The following is a 16,470-nucleotide window of genomic DNA, read 5'->3' as shown; positions in this document are numbered from 1 at the left end:
TTGGCCCTGTGTATGTATATTTTAAAAGGAAAGTATAGATATATGGCAGGGGAAAAATCTATGGCTTCTTCTGGCACTGTGTATGTATATATTGAAAGGAAGGTAGATGGCAGGGGTAAGATATATGGCGGGGGTGAGATCTACAGCTCCTTCTGGCCCTGTATAGGCATATATCAATAGCAAGGTATAAATATATGGTTGTAGTGAAACTTCAATGTACTACAGATCACCCTAATAACCTGGAAGACATTTTAATTTTCTTCCTGTTTTTGTGATACATTAATTATATAAACAACAAACATTATCATCAACAATACTTAATACATTAAACTTCAAACAATAACAGTTGTGCAAAACACATATAAAAATTTTAACACATATAAAATGAGATTTCCTGCACATACCTGTCAAACTATTTTGGACTGGAGTCTCCCATTTATTTTTGTCACATTTTATGTAGACAATCTTCAGTGTGAAATTTTAGTCTTAAAATGGAGATTTTTAGAAAATAAGAATCTATTGTTTTTTCCTTAAATGATTTTTAACCGTTGTAATATGAATTTAAATAACATAAGTGACCATTTCCAGTTTGTGAAAGACTTTAAAATTTGAAATTTCCAGTTTTGAACCTTTGACAGGAATGCCTGCATTGCATTCTTAACAAGTATCATTGCCTTATATCATAATATACAAATTGATAGTCGGTGGTATAATCATTGCATGATAGTATACTAACTTCCATCAAGGGGAGATAATCCACTGAGTTGTCAGGGGAAGTAACCAACACTTACTTATCTACAACATTTGCCAATATTCATGCAGAGATTATTTCGCAAGGGGAGATAACTACACGATGACAACAGCTCAATTATTACCTGATGTTCTCAAGATACATATTTGGAGCTAATAATAAAAAATCCTACAATTTACAATCAAATTATTGATAAATTTATTCATGTATGATATATCTAAATATTAAGCCATTATCTCCCCTTGATATTTTATAATGGTGGAATATTTTCTGGAGGAAGAATGATCTCCCCTTGATACTAAGATCTGACCACAACAAAATGTAGTAACTCCTGATTGATCGCCATTTTAAAAGCCATCATCATCAAAACTAAACAAATTTCAACTTTCACTGTAAGTAATTTCTTATGATATTGAACAATGATGAAGTATAGATTTTGGGGAATAGATTATCTCCCCTGATATCTAATTACATAACAATAGTAGTCATTCAAGATTGATCTCCGTTGTCAAGGCATCATCTAACTAAACAAATTATTTACTTTAACTTGCCCTGGCCAAAGTAGCAAATCATTTTAGTTTCTAGTTCTTTTGATAAACAACAATAGAATTGTGGTCTTATTAGCAGGTAATGACTTATTGTCTACAGTATCAAATGTGAAATGGTTCCCTTTTTGGAAGTCATTTATAATTAGTATTAGTGATGTAAATTTGATTTCCCCAGTAAAATCTTTTATCTTTGACAGAAATATTGACAATAATTTTGTTTCTGATGTCAAGTCAAGTCCATTATCATTGTAAATAACACTGGCATCCAAAGTTTTTTTCATTGTGATAGCAATATCCCTTGACAAAAATACTGTCATTTATCTTATGTCTGATCAAATCCATGACCATTGTCAATAAACTGAGTGTTATGCTTGTTTTCTTGGTCAAGTCACCTACTAAAGGTTAGACTTAAAAATGTTGCCCTCGTTGATAATGGTGAAGTGTTATATACTCCCTGACAGCTTGATCACTAAAACAATGCTGACTGTTTGTCACACTGTCAGGAGGACATGTATATATCTCTATACACAGAGAAGTGATGACTCAAACAGGTCTTGATTTCCATCCTTCTCAGATCTAACAAGGACAGTTAATATGATCCCAAACCACCTATATGAAAAGGTCAAGGTCACGTCCAGGTGAGGTCATACTGAGACCAGTCTGCAGTGGGAGCTAGGTATATTCTCTGTCCACTGTAAATAAAGCTGTTTACTCCACGGTAGGCCACACGAGGAACACCTGCCTGTAACATAACACATGTAAAGAGGTTATTAATTAAAAACTCAATCAGAAAAATCGAATTTCTCACACTGTAAATTTACAAATTATATATCTTTAAACAAGAGGCCCAAGGGGCCTTAACCGTCACCTCAGCAATATATGTCAATAATCTGGGGATTTTAAAATGTTGCAAAAATGTAACAACACTTGTGCAGGACCGTGTGTAAAACATCTGTACCAAGATTGAACATGATCTACCCAGTGGTTCTTGAGAGGAAGTCCAAAATGTCTTAGCCAAACAGAGGCCAGGGTTGCACATTTATATAAAGCAAATCATGTTTTCATTTACAAGTTGAAATAGTTTAGTAGATACATGTACAGCTAAAGTATACAAAAAATCAGATCAATTTCAAGTCTATCCACAATCTTTTCCTTGCCTAATACAATAAGGCATCCAACTAAAAAATCTCACATAAAACAATGTGAAAACATCTTGTGGTACTTCTGAGACAGGAATATATATGTATCAAGGCTGAGAAATGTAGTGTTACCACAGGTATTGAACCATATTATACATGTAGTTCAGAACATAGAAGGTTCAGCGAGTAATAAGATCCGGGTTTGATGAAAGATCTGGCTACACATTTTTTCTCGCCTATATAGTTGTCATAAACACACAACATGTCTTTATCAAAGATTAATATGTAACCAATATCAGAAGGGGTAATTTTGGACCAGTTATTTTTATTCTCACAAACTTTGCAGTCCTTTCCCTAAAGATCATCTATATGAAGTTACACTTTTGGTTCAAGACAACAAGATTTGCTAAGATTTAACAAATTCTACCCCTTTCTGCCCCTTAAATATGCCCCGATTGAGGCCACACCTTTATCTATTGTAAACTTAAAGAAGCTAACTTTACCTAATTTTACTCCTTTATACCCCTACCTGGGGCCCCTATTGCAGCCATTACTTTTTTCCCCACAAACTAAATGTTTCTTATTACACGGATGCTTTGTGCTTAGTGTGGTTGTAACCCAAAAACATGGTCAATGCCATTAGAACCCATTTTCACTAAAAAAATCTAACTGACCCCTTTTTGCCAGCCATGAGGCCCCAGAACCCCTCAGACACTTTTTTTCAACTCAACGTTACATGTTCTTCACTAGGGGACCCTATATACTAAATTTGGTTGATCTTCGTCAACTTTGAATTTTGACCCCTTTTAAAAGCCCATAGAGGGCCTGTTTATGACCCAGTTTTTTTCTAATTCGCAAACTTTGTAGACCTTGCTCTAGTAATCAGGAATTTTGAATTTTAGGAAAATCTGATCCTTGGTTCATAAGAAGAAGTTTTTCTTTAAAGATTTACCTAATTTTATCCCTTTTTGCCCCCTCCTGTAGCCCCTATTGGAGCCACACCCTTTTCTTTCCCAAACTTGATGCATCTTACTATAGGGATACTTTGTGCCAAGTTTGGTTGAAATCCATCCACTCGTTCCTGAGAAGAAGTCATTTAAAGAAGGTTTTTACATATGGCCCATTTTACACCCCTTATGGGCCCCCAAAGGGGACATTATCACTTTTTTCAACTTAATTTCATATGTCCTTCACTAAGGGATGCTGTCTACCAAATTTGGTTGAAATCGATCAAAGTTAAATTTTTGACCCTTTTGAGCACCCCCTAGTGGGGCCATTTTTGACCCGATTTTTCTTCATTCGCAAACTTTGTAGACCTTGCCATAAGGACCCTAAATATCAGATATAAATTTAATCTGACTGTTGGTTCATGAGAAGAAGATTTTTAAAGATTTACCTAATTTTACCCCCTTTTTTCTCCTCCTGCGGCCCCTATTGGGGCCACGCCCTTTTTCTTCACAAACTTGAAGCGGCTTTCAATAAGTGCTTTGTGTCAAGTTTGGTCAAAATCCATTCAGTGGTTCTTGAGAAGATGTTGAATATGTGAAAAGTTAACGACGCACGACGACAGACAACTCATGATGGCAATAGGTCACCATGAGCCTTCGGCTCAGGTGACCTAAAAACTTCTCTTTCATCCCCAGTTTAACAATAAGTTATAACTAGGTATTTCACTGTCCACTTTCTGTAGTAGTTAAACTAAATTTCTCAGATGCTAAAACAACATTTTATTGACTAGATTTCAAATGAAATCAAATTACAATTGACCAGGCTGTCACTGTCCACTTTCTGTACCATGGTAGTGATAGGATTCCCAACTGACCTTGAAGTCGTCCATAATGCCGAGCCTCTTGGCTAGAGATTTGTACTGCTCCTTTGTTGTGTATGTAACACGTAGTGCCTTGAGGTGTTTTTTACTTCCAGACATCACTTCAGCAACCGTCACCTCTGGTGTGTCATACACCAGACGTTTGAACCAAGGGTCATAATTCTCCTGCAAAGCAAAAACATAGAGGCTATAGTTCAACAAAGGTCATAGTTCTCCTTAGTGATATATAAATAAAGGTCACAGTTAACCAGGAGTCATAGTTCACCTGTAAAACATAAACAAAGAGGTCAAAGTTCACCAGGGGTCAAAGTTCACCTGTGATACATAGAGGTCATAGCTGGACAAGTCACAGTCCTCTCTACCTTTAACCTTTAAACAGACCAGGGTCAGAGTGAATGCACACATCATTATCAGGGTCAGAGAAAAATGACATACAGAGGTAAAAATGTTGTGTGGACAACAGAACTTACAACTACAATACCATTACGTCAATATACTTGTGTCCTTACTTATAAACATAGAAGAAAATTGAACTCACCTTTTTTAAATAGGATAGGTCTTTCTTGGTAAATTCTACAAATTGATCATTCAACTTGATGTATTTTAAATGTTTTTCATAAAATAATCCCCTGTAAAGATAAATACCAATATGTTAATTGTATGGGTGAATACTCTATACAAATAACAGACCTCGCAGATCTGTAGGTAATGCATATATTCATCACAACAGCATATTAACTCATGGAAAAGTTTCTTTTTTCTTAGTCAAGTTTTTCTTGAGGAGAGTTTTATTAACATTTTTAAACACATACAAAACCAGTTATACTGAATACTGACCAAAATCAAAGAACTTGATCTATGAAATGTTTTCAAGGTCATTTACGCCAACAAATTTGAAACTGCAAACTTATATCATTGAGTGTTATTAAATCTATATTAGCACATTGATATCTCAGTAATCATTGCTTTTTATATCAACAATATATAGATGATACAATCAATATAAGCAATCCTCAGTGTGATGAACAAAACTTTCCCACTAAAATCTGTATGTTTAAAGTACTCACTGAGTACATTTGTATAATGAAGAATTGCTCAATACATATCCATTCTTTTTCATGATTTTCATCTCTTTCAAAACTAACCATTGCCCTACTTTTTGACCATATTTTATAACAAGAGGTCTAGCGGTCTTGACAGTCACCTGAGATAAGTAATATTGACTTTGTCTCAGGTGACCTAAAAAGCTTGACACATTTTGTGATATATGTAGTGATAAATATGACCTACTTATTGTATAACCTTCTGGCTGACCTCAGTAATGATACGTATGCTCTACTTTGTGATCTCAGTAATGATATACATGACCTACTTGCTAACTCCCTTCTTTCCAAATGTACTTGTTCTACAAATCTCAGGTCGTATACAAACTCTGTCCTTCCTTTGGTCCTGATGGCGCATCCAGTCATCCCAGAACCTGTCATAATCACATGAATGTTTTTTATTGTGACATAATGAAGCATGCTAAGTATAGAAGAACTAACTTTTTGATTATGAAAAGGTTAAATAATGGAGATTATGGAAGGATATGTTAGGGACAAAGAGATCTGTTGTACTAACTGGGAGCATTCCTGTAACTTGAGTTTAAATAAACATGGATCAACTTGATTTGTAAAATACTGCTGTTCTCAATCCCAAACACTTCAGTAATCAAGTCTCGTAGAGTGACGAGTTCCTTAGCCAATCAACTTACGTAACTGGCCACTTTGGTCCGATTTCCAGCCATAGTTTCCTTTCCATCATCCAGCCAAGTCCAGGAAAAAAGTCAGACCTGTACAGAAGCTCTGTCAGATAAAAACAATAAACCACATCAGAATGAGATTCTTCTAGTCCTGGTGATCCTACTTTGGATTATTTCCTCATTAAAATTTAATTTAATATCAAACCACATCAGAATGAGATTCTTCTAGTCCTGGTGATCCTACTTTGGATTATTTCCTCATTAAAATTTAATTTAATATCACAGTAGCACTTTAGGTAGATGTCCATTCCAAAAGACACGGTTTTCAAGCATAACTCAATAACGTTACATAGGCAAATATCATGCTACTGTTTTCTTCGTTATTTCACAAAGATTTAATTTTTCTTTCTTCTTTCCCTGAAAACATGTCATAAAGCGTGATAAACATAAGATTTTTTGTAATATTTGCGAAATAAACACATCACATACGACCTTCAATAAATCTAATTCAAATGCTGAATATATTCCATACCGCAACATTTTTCAAAAACAGACTTACCTGCATCATCTGACACCATGCCTCCTTTACCGTTGTCATTCCACGCAGACACACACCACAGTGAGGGGTCAGAGGTTAGAACAGGATAAGTAGCAGCAAAATACTCAAAGAAATCGGGGGAAACATCCAGATCGTCTGTTAAGAGTGAAAGGTTCCAGATTACGTTGGTACACAATTCTACAGTAACAATCAAACTCTGAGTTATATGATCCAGACATCAGGAAAATTTGGTGCCAAAAACAGGCGAGCCACATCATAATTCTACCATTGGAAAGCAACCAATAAAAACACGAAATACGATTTTTTCACAACTTAAAATTCTAATGTAATAATCATAATACAAACTAACTGAAAAACGAAGTATTAGCAAAAAACAATACCTCCTTGTTATGACTCCCGTGGAAAATACATCCTTTTCCTGTTCAGGTTTTAGAACAACTGTAAAATAAATTATTGAAAAAAAAACAACTTTATCTTTTATGTGACTGGGTACAGAATCACTCACCTTCCACTATAATAACAGCCGAGTAGTTGAAGTGATGGAAGATCTGGTTTAGGGCCCATTTATAATGGCGGGCAATCTTGTAATAACCACTGAATTTCTTTTTCGGCCATGGTAGCTCTATATTACTCAGGTCTGGTTGCTGTAACAGTGGCGTGATAAAATCATCAGATTTGGTTTTTAATCATCAACACAAAAAAAAATAATTCAAATCAACAGTTTATTTATAGAAAGTCTTTAAAGAATAACTTTGAGATAAAAAGGTCTTGTAGAATGTGTTGTATAGATCATATAACCTAACACCATATTTACCAACCTTGTAAAAAAGTATTGTAAAATATAAACAAACTTAATATTGATTTAAAATCACCATTAATATCAAATTGTAGGCCAAAAATAAATGATAAAATATTGCTGAGAGTGAAACATTTCTAATCTAGGATAGATATTATCAAAACAAGAATACCACAACCTTATAAAAGTTATTTCCAGGGGTTGCTCTAAGGCTGGTTAGAGTTAAACAATAGTAAGTGAACATTTTTATAAGATAGAGCCAAAACTGGGTAAGCTAGAAATGGTAGATAATGGGTTTCTTTGCCTCTCTGTCTGGATACCTGTAAGTATGCAGGGTGATTGAAGGATGATTGAGTATCAAAAGAGTAGTAGTAGTCAATCACAACAGGCAGAAAAGTCGGTTCATCAATTAATTTGTCGATCGGATTTGCCCTAACTCGGACTTCCTTTTATTTGTATTTTAGGTGTTAAAATTTCTTTATCACTTTGTCACTTTATCACTTTGTCACTTTGTCACTTTATCACTTTGTCACTTTGTCACTTTATCACTTTGTCACTTTGTCACTTTGTCCTGATGAAGCCAGAGTTAGGGTGAAACTGGTTGACGAATAAATTGATGAACCTGACCTCTCCGCCTGTTGTGATTGACTACTACTACTCGTGAAAATTTTTAGATATAAATCATACAGAAATGAGGAGATTCTTCCTTACTTCACAGCTGTAGGTTTGTTAATACATATCAGATTGATATTTTGGAGTATCAATTTGCACTGAATGCCAGTGTTTTTTCAGCAACAAGTGAAATTTTTCACTGGCCACGGCTTAATTCTAACCTACCTTTGAGCAATTGGAGCCAGGTGTCAAGCTTAAAAATGAAACTTCTATTTTTAATGCAGGGAAACAGAAGATCTTGTTGACTAAACACCACCAACAAGTCCAAAGGATTTTACACGACCTACCTTTAATGTCAGATGTCGCTGTTCTTACCTTGATGTGTATGATGTTGTCAGAGACAACATACTTCTGTATGACATCAGAAGTTGTCTGGTGTCCACAGTCTTGACTTACGATAATAGGAAAACGCTCTGGTGACGTCCGGTACCTAGGGAGAAAAAGTCCTCTAGTATTTCAACTCCCTATTAGGATTTAAACAACACACTATTATGTATATACCAGTACACGTTGCTGATATTTTCTGAATTAGTAACTCCCCCTCTGTTTCTTTCTATTTATATCTTATGAAATCCGCATATTTGTCTCTATGGACGTGATTTGTACAAACAACATTTCTGAAGGGACAATAAAGATATGTTTCAATTAGTGATGGGAAATAAGTTACATTACAAAAATTACGATCAGTTAAAATTTAATTTGTTTTTTCAAATAGGTATTTGATTAGTTGACTGTGTAATCAGTATCATAGAAAGTGAATGCATTGTTTGTTGAAGTGATTTTTTTTTTACTTTTGACCAAAATTTGCATAAAAATGAATATTATTGGCAATTGGCATCTGTATGCTGCATAATAGGGATTTTGATTTTTACTAAAACACAAGAAAATTGTAAATTACTGATTAGGTTATGAAAAATTAAATAGTTCGATAATCTATTACATCCTATCATCAACACATCAATTTGGATTGAAAACTAAACCAAGACTAACAGTAATAGGGTCAGGATCTCAACTGATCAATGTTCTGACAAAGGAAAGATCCCTGGAGTCAGATAGAACCATCCTGGCCAGGCTTAACTGTGGTAGAATTTGTGTTATCATCGTCAACAGATCTCAAGTGTTTCCATGTCATAATCGAGGTACTTAATCTCAGGTGTTTGTTAGCTGGGTTTAATTTGTCGCCCCTAGACAACCTGATCGAGGTACTTAACCTCAGGTGTTTGTTAGCTGGGTCTAATTTGTCGCCCCTAGACAACCTGATCGAGGTACTTAATCTCAGGTGTTTTTTGGCTGGGTTTAATTTGTCGCCCCTAAACAACCTGATCGAGGTACTTAACCTCAGGTGTTTTTTGGCTGGGTTTAATTTGTCGCCCCTGAACAACCTTATCGAGGTACTTAACCTCAGGTGTTTGTTGGCTGGGCCTAATTTGTCGCCCCTAAACAACCTGTGTCATTTTGAGGCTGGATCTCCCTGTAGTAACTAATGGTTACCTCATTACACAACATACATGAGGTCAGTCAGAGGTCATCCAGAGCAATTAGGGGTCACTGAGGACACAACCATGAAAGCAGACCAGTACATTTCTCAGCTTTCATGATAAACAAACAACCAAGTGTTGGGAACATCAAACTACACATCTCAAATTTCTAATTGCTGTCATGTAAGCCAACGTTATATCGACTGATCCATCATGAAGAGGGTCTGGCCTTGTAACACAGATACACATCTTTGGATTGATTTGTCTCTGATGTCAGCAAAAGGAAATCTTCATGAGTAGCTGTGTGAGAGACAACAAGAGATCCCAGAGAGATTTTTTAAAAATGAATCTTTCCCTTCTTTTTCTCTCCTCTGTTTTTTCTCTTAATGATAAGGAATTTGAACACTACATCGAAGAAATAGTAATAATAATCTTTACCTGCCAAATTCAAAATGGCTGCCTGGAAGCCATTTTGTTTTTTCTGATCAGTCCCAAAATCAAACAGGCACAACTAGGGACAAAGGAAACAGATGTATGAAGAGAGATCCATTTCATACTTCTAAAGAAAAAGGGATAACAATCTTAACTAGGTAAAAATCCAAGATGGCTGCCTGTCGGCCAATCTGCTTTAAGGATCAGTCCCATACTTAAACTGATACAACTAGGGATCAAGATAGACCTATATATGAAATTTGAAATACATCTAGGCAGCACTTCTCAGGAAATATCAATGACAATCTTTCACAGTCAAAACTATGATGGCTGCCTGTCTGCACAACACGGGACAAAGGAAAATCTACACATGAAATTTGAGAGAGATCCTTCAAGTACTTTTCAAGAAATAGCAAAAACAAACTACACTGAAAAAATCCAAGATGGCCACCTGTCAACTACTTTTCTCTCTGATCAATCCCAAAATCCAATTGGCACAACTAGGGACCAAGGGGAACCTACAATGAAATTTGTGATAGATCTGTCCAGCACTTCTCAACAAATAGCGATAACAAATATTGTTTACAGACTGACTGACGATGGACCTTGGATGTAGGGCAACTGAATAGCCCACCATCTGATGATGATATTAATAGAATACATCTGCCATCAATTATTGTGACTTACTTGAGAAGCTGGTCCAGACTACGACTGACCGACACACGATCACATGCTATCATGAGTATTGGCAGGATAACAAAGTTTGCATCAACAGGTTGTTGGTTCATCCTTATGGGTGCCTCTATCTTCTGATTGGGTGCTTCTATCTCTGGTTGTGCTTGTCTCCCAATGGGTGCTTCCGTCTTCCGACGGGCTTGTCTCTCTACAGTACAAATACATAATGATTCATACAATTTATTCCACCTTGGATCAGTTTTTCTTTGTGGTGTTTATTATACAGTCTTCCTTAAAATCATGTCACTACATAATGTAATAATAATTAATGGTATGTGTATATACGTGATAAAATGAGAGAGTCCTTTCCTTTTCATATCCAATTATCCCACATGCCTTTGCACTCACCACCGGTCCCACATCCCACACCTTTGTACTCACCACCGGTCTCACATCCCACATCTTTGCACTCATCACGGGTCCCACAGCCCACACCTTTGTACTCACCATGGGTCCCACAGCCCACACCTTTGTACTCACCATGGGTCCCACAGCCCACACCTTTGTACTCACCATGGATCCCACAGCCCACACCTTTGTACTCACCATGGGTCCCACATCCCACACCTTTGTACTCACCATGGGTCCCACAGCCCACACCAGTAAGTATTCTTCTCACATAACACAACCTTTAGCCTTAGACTGACCTATCTAACCCAACATTCACTATCTCCTTAGACAGTGCTCACCTGCATCCTCTCGTAACTTACGTAGCTGCTCTAGTAAAGCTGTATTTTCCCTGAGCTCATGTTTAATGTCTGCCTCAAGCCACGTCAACTTCTCCTCAACTAAGATGGACTGCAACAAAAATTCACCAATTATAATTCTTATAACATCTACATGAACAAAGAGAAACACAGCATGCTTTCACAGAAAATCTGGGGCAGCCAATGACTACTGTGGTTACTATGTTGAAGTTTTGACCAAGCTGTAAAAAAAACAACAACAAATCATTTCTTTCTTTTCCTTAACAAATTAAACTTAAAATATTTTTCCCATTGGTGTGAATGAAACTTGAGTAGTTCAGACTATTTGTTTTTGTTATTTATGTTGGATTTGGGACCAAAGTGAAAACGTGAAATTTGGTCAGGACAATTTCAGGATCACTGCATGCATGTTTGATATCACTGCCACTCCCTGATAATGTTTCAGACCAAATGTGGTTGAAATCTACCCAGGCATTAAGAAAGGATAGTGTTTTGGAGTAAAATATTGTCTAACTTCCCCATTTGGACCCCCAACCCCAAATTACTAGGGGTGGAATCATCTTTATGAATTTAAGAAATGATTCTTCAATCACAATTACTTTTCATACTACATCATGTTAAATCTTCTCAAGTCCTAAGGAAGCATAGCATTTTAAAACAAAATTATTGTCTAATTTTCCTAGGGGTTGAATAAACTTTCTGAATTTAAGAATTATTTGCCAACCCTTACTGATGTTATAGATAAATTTGAATGAATTTCATTCAAGTATTAATGAAGAGTAGCATTTTGAAGAAAATTATTGTCTAACTTCCTTTTAGGGAACCCAAACCCAAGTCCCTAAAGGTTGAATCAACTTTCTAAATTTAAGAAAGGATTCCCCAACCAAGGTTTTAAGCAGCAGTAGTGTTTTAAAGGAAAAGTTTACAGACGGCAGACTGCACATGGCGACAGATGTGAAGACCAAACATGAGGTAACTGTTTTACAACAGTGCCAACTTTTCTTCATTTTCAGTATTGTGAGACAATTATTTTAAAACAGCACCAACCTTTCCTGGGTTTTTAGACACCAGTAGATAATACATCATTATGTTCCAGCACAGGAAGATGGTCACCACAACAACCACAAGATGTTTCCTCCTCATTGTCACAGTAACGTAGACAAAAGTGGGGATGTAGATGAAATGCGGGCTCTCCTAGTAGATTTTTGTCGATACATTCATCCATGCATGACAATTATTAGGATATCACATCAACAGTAACTTTGGTTCAACCATGTAAGATCCAGTTGTCTGTTTTGAACCCATACTTCACATCTTGAGTGATACCATATGTGTCTTTCTGAGGTGTATCTTACAGAAATCTGTTGGATATTTCAAGTATATCCAAACCTGAAAGTGAAAAAAACCCAGATCTTCTGCTTGGTAATGTTTAAGAATAGAAGTTCTGATTAGTTACAGTGTCAAATTTTGTCAACTAATACATTTTTGTATGTTACACTGTCACCTTTATAAATGACCAGTGTGAAGCCTATTTGTACAGAGGTTAAGTGTAGCAGCTGGCAGTAATTTCCACAGAACCTTCCAGCTGTGGTATAATGTTATGTACACTTGGGTAAAAAGCAGTGCAATGAAATGGCAATAAGTTATAGCTTTATAGGCTGAACTGGTAGCCTTCACCTAATGGCAAAAGCCAGCTACAGATATGATGGTATATAGTTAAACACCAAAAATGTAGAACATTTTTCTTGAAAGTGGAATGAATTTACAAATTAAAATGATACATGCTAATTACGGCACACCTCCTGGACGTATATGTCCAATGGCAATGTATATCAGAATTTATCACATATTAAATCTGTAACAGTGATAAACGATTCCAAGTATAGCATCACAGTTGTAACATTACAACTGTTATACATATTAAATTAACTGACAGGTGAAAAGCTTGATACTGTAACTCTTACAACGCAAGTATCAACCACAACAAGCTCAGGATAAGTTGGTAGTACGTTCATTCATCTTTTCGACCGGTTTCACTCGAATTAGGTGGGCTATGTATTCTTACAGTATACAGATTCTGAGAAAAGAATATTGTTTCTGAGAGTTATATATGTAAGCAGTAATATGGGTCAAGCATTTTGTAGGAACTCAATCGCATTTCATCGAAGAATGTTACAATATAATTTAAGTGCACAGTATGCCATTCAATGAGACTCTTGTAATTCTGAATCAATTACATGATTTTCTTACCATGGTTCAAGGTCATTTAATAGCACGAACCTGACAGCCCTTTTCATTGGTGCATTAAAGCTACTGACGAAATAGCGTGGCACAATCATTGGTAGTTCAATTAAGAAAATAACAACCTATTGAAAGGCCCATACATTTTAATTGTCTTCCTTCTAAACACAAGGACATGTCTAGATGACTATGACTGGGGATCAGAATGTTTATATTGACGAGAATTCAGACAAATTATTGTTAATACAGATAATGAACAAATCTTAAAAATTTGCTCCTGAGTATTTTACAAACTTTGTATACGATACTCTATATCTAACATTGATAAATCAATATCTGTTTATGTATCTCAATTAACTCTGGTAGCACATGTAGTTGTACAATTAATTTGCACATACTTTACTTAATAAAAAATGGTGACAGCTCAATTGTGACATTTGAAACATTCAATTAATTGTCAGTTCTTGACTGTATGAATGAAATACAGAACAGAGATTTTGCCATACCATAAATTAGGACATTTCAATATTTTAGGGACGTGATCAGCTGGAAGTGGTTTCATGGAATATCACTCAACTAACTAAGCCAAATGAAGAATCATACTTACGTATGTAACTATGCAACATTGACCAAACAAAATTTTTTTCATTCTTTTTTATTCATTTATTTTTTGTGATGTAAAAGAGAGGAAAGTTAACTATACAAGCACTGCAGCATCAGAATTCTGAACAGCCTTGTATATGATGCTGTAAGGTAATTCTGTGCACCTATGGATTGATTCAATTTCATTTTGCAAAGAACTGCATGAAACTTCAACTTCTTTTTTTTTGTGTTTCAATATTGTACACTTATGAATTAAAAAGTATCAAAATTTTATTGCAAATCATAATGCTGCTTACTGCTCAAATTCCACCCTAAAATTACCTATCCTCGTCTATACATTGCAAAACGTCCGCTAATTCTACATCACAGTTTATAATTTTAATTTCTGAGGTTCTTTGTTTGCTCTTCTTGTGTACTTACATAACCCGATCTGTTACCACCTTTGAGACCATGTAAAATTTCCAGAGTATGCTTTCATACAACAAATGGCCAAAATTGAGAAATTCAGTATGATTAAGGTGGGAATTAGAAATTATCGATATTGTTTTGACACGTAACACTTACAAACTATGTCCAAACTAAGTAAGTTTTCCATTTTACATTCCTGTATATTGAATACCAGTGTATCATTGACTTTACCATAATTTTACATATCATTCATGGCTGAGTGTAGAAAATGTGAGCTTGTGTACAGACATCTTTTTCAATATCTCCTGATCATTCTGGTGTGGGTATGTAGAGGATGTATGGTGGTGCATGCTTGTTAAAAATGTGAATTTAAAATTAAAAGAAAAAATAGTTCTTTCATCAAAAGTGATAAAAATGAAGCTGTGTGTGTAGATGTTTGCAAAGGTATTTTGTGTTATCCTGGATTTAAATTCTGTGAAAGTTGAACATTTGATAATTACGCTGAGGAAGTTCCATCTGGGAATTCTCGCGTATGGTTCTATCGTTATTGGGCAGACTCAGTGATAGAACATGCTCGTTCAATGTATCAGATTTGCGAAGTTTATGATATATGTTAAAGAGCTGCAGCTTATGTCTATATCAAGATTAGATGAAGACCGGCAAAGCACTGGTCAACTACAAGCCGGCGCGTGACGAAACACGATCATGTTGACATGTCTCCAGAGGGGAAATATTATTGTAATCATATATTGCTCCCTTGAAAAAATGAATTGACTGTGGCGCAACAAAGACATTAAGTTCCTTACACAAATATTAAGAAGCAATAACTTACGTCGATGAGTTGTCTGTATTAAGAATATATATCCATGAAATTTGTCTACATCCGTCCCCGGTCTAGACGACGTCCACCATAACTGTGATGCTGGCAAATCTCGTCCATGCAGCGAGATTTAGTACACACAATTGCGACAAGGGCGTTTTTCCACCGACAGACACCGTCAAGACTTGGCACATCACTAAACCAAATCAGTATTTCGAACGACCCTTTTTTGTAATTGTACACTTCAAATTATTCCAATTGTTGTGAATAACTGTCACGTTTTCAAGAAGCTACGTGAATGTTTACTTTCCCTGGAGACTGATTTTTAGGCACCACTAACTTTGTGTCAATACATTATTATGTAATTATTTTAAGGCTGCTTCACCACTCAAAAAAACTAATAACACACGCTAAAATACATCTGTTATGCAATTAGTAAAGTTTAATTGATTTAATAGCTTTTCCTGTTCCTCTGCTAACAAAATGTCCATGCTCATAATTTCATCTTGTGACACTACTTACAAAAATAGCATACATCAATTTATCTTTTATTATCACATTAGGGACAATATCAGACAATTATCAGAAATATAAGTCCATAGCAGTCTCAGACGTGAGGTTATTTTGCAGTGATAAATGTAAGACATGTAGTGATTTTTTTCTCAGAATCAAAGACCTTGGCACTGATAATTGCTGAATTTAATGAAATCTCCCTAGGGAGGTAAAAGCATCCATTTGATATATAATTTACCATGTATTTTATACACCTTTTCCAACAAATTCTGCTATGTTATACAATTACACACCATGTAGAAAATGCCTTTATCCTATATTGCTTATTCACAATTCTTTTTTATTATTTCTTCTAGACTAATTAATAAATATTTCAAACTTGGTGGGATGGAAAAGTCAATCAGCTTGAGCATGAATCAATTGTCATCAAATGTTCCTAAAATATTCACAACCTAATGCCATACCTACACAACGCAGCCTCATTGTTCTACATATTACA

General features: G+C 35.5%; 1 protein-coding gene across 2 annotated transcripts; it reads right to left on the bottom strand.

The window, feature by feature from the left end:
• Positions 1 to 925: 925 nt before the first annotated feature.
• Positions 926 to 15,532, bottom strand: LOC132546343 (alpha-1,3-mannosyl-glycoprotein 2-beta-N-acetylglucosaminyltransferase-like). 2 transcript variants are annotated; one of them, XM_060210054.1, is made up of 12 exons: positions 15,471 to 15,532; positions 12,434 to 12,775; positions 11,369 to 11,477; positions 10,632 to 10,827; positions 8,350 to 8,464; positions 7,072 to 7,210; positions 6,567 to 6,701; positions 6,020 to 6,110; positions 5,639 to 5,743; positions 4,805 to 4,895; positions 4,261 to 4,431; positions 926 to 2,041 (listed from the first exon to the last, which is right to left on the bottom strand). In XM_060210054.1, the coding sequence occupies exons 2-12, from the start codon at positions 12,527 to 12,529 to the stop codon at positions 1,928 to 1,930; spliced, it is 1,362 nt and encodes a 453-aa protein (XP_060066037.1). In that variant the 5' UTR covers positions 12,530 to 12,775; positions 15,471 to 15,532; the 3' UTR covers positions 926 to 1,927. The 2 variants fall into 2 exon arrangements, with proteins under 2 accessions (XP_060066037.1, XP_060066039.1); XM_060210056.1 differs by having other exon boundaries at positions 11,390 to 11,477.
• Between the last annotated feature and the right edge of the window lie 938 nt (positions 15,533 to 16,470).

This window comes from Ylistrum balloti, unplaced genomic scaffold (assembly GCF_031769215.1).
Source record: "Ylistrum balloti isolate Yb309-2 unplaced genomic scaffold, AGI_CSIRO_Ybal_v1 Utg369884, whole genome shotgun sequence".
NCBI classification, from domain to species: Eukaryota; Metazoa; Mollusca; class Bivalvia; order Pectinida; family Pectinidae; genus Ylistrum; species Ylistrum balloti.
Note: the sequence above shows the minus strand (reverse complement) of the source record. Positions and strands in the feature narration are given on the sequence as shown.

What these genes read in the sequence shown, in the direction of transcription:
- LOC132546343 (XM_060210054.1), bottom strand. Translation starts at nt 12,529, where the DNA reads ATGAGGAGGAAACATCTTGTGGTTGTTGTGGTGACCATCTTCCTGTGC. An exon ending in TGTCTAAAAACCCAGGAAAG is followed by an intron (nt 11,478 to 12,433) that starts GTTGGTGCTGTT and finishes TTTTTGTTGCAG; the next exon opens with TCCATCTTAGTTGAGGAGAA. An exon ending in CATGGTGTCAGATGATGCAG is followed by an intron (nt 6,111 to 6,566) that starts GTAAGTCTGTTT and finishes TTTATCTGACAG; the next exon opens with AGCTTCTGTACAGGTCTGAC.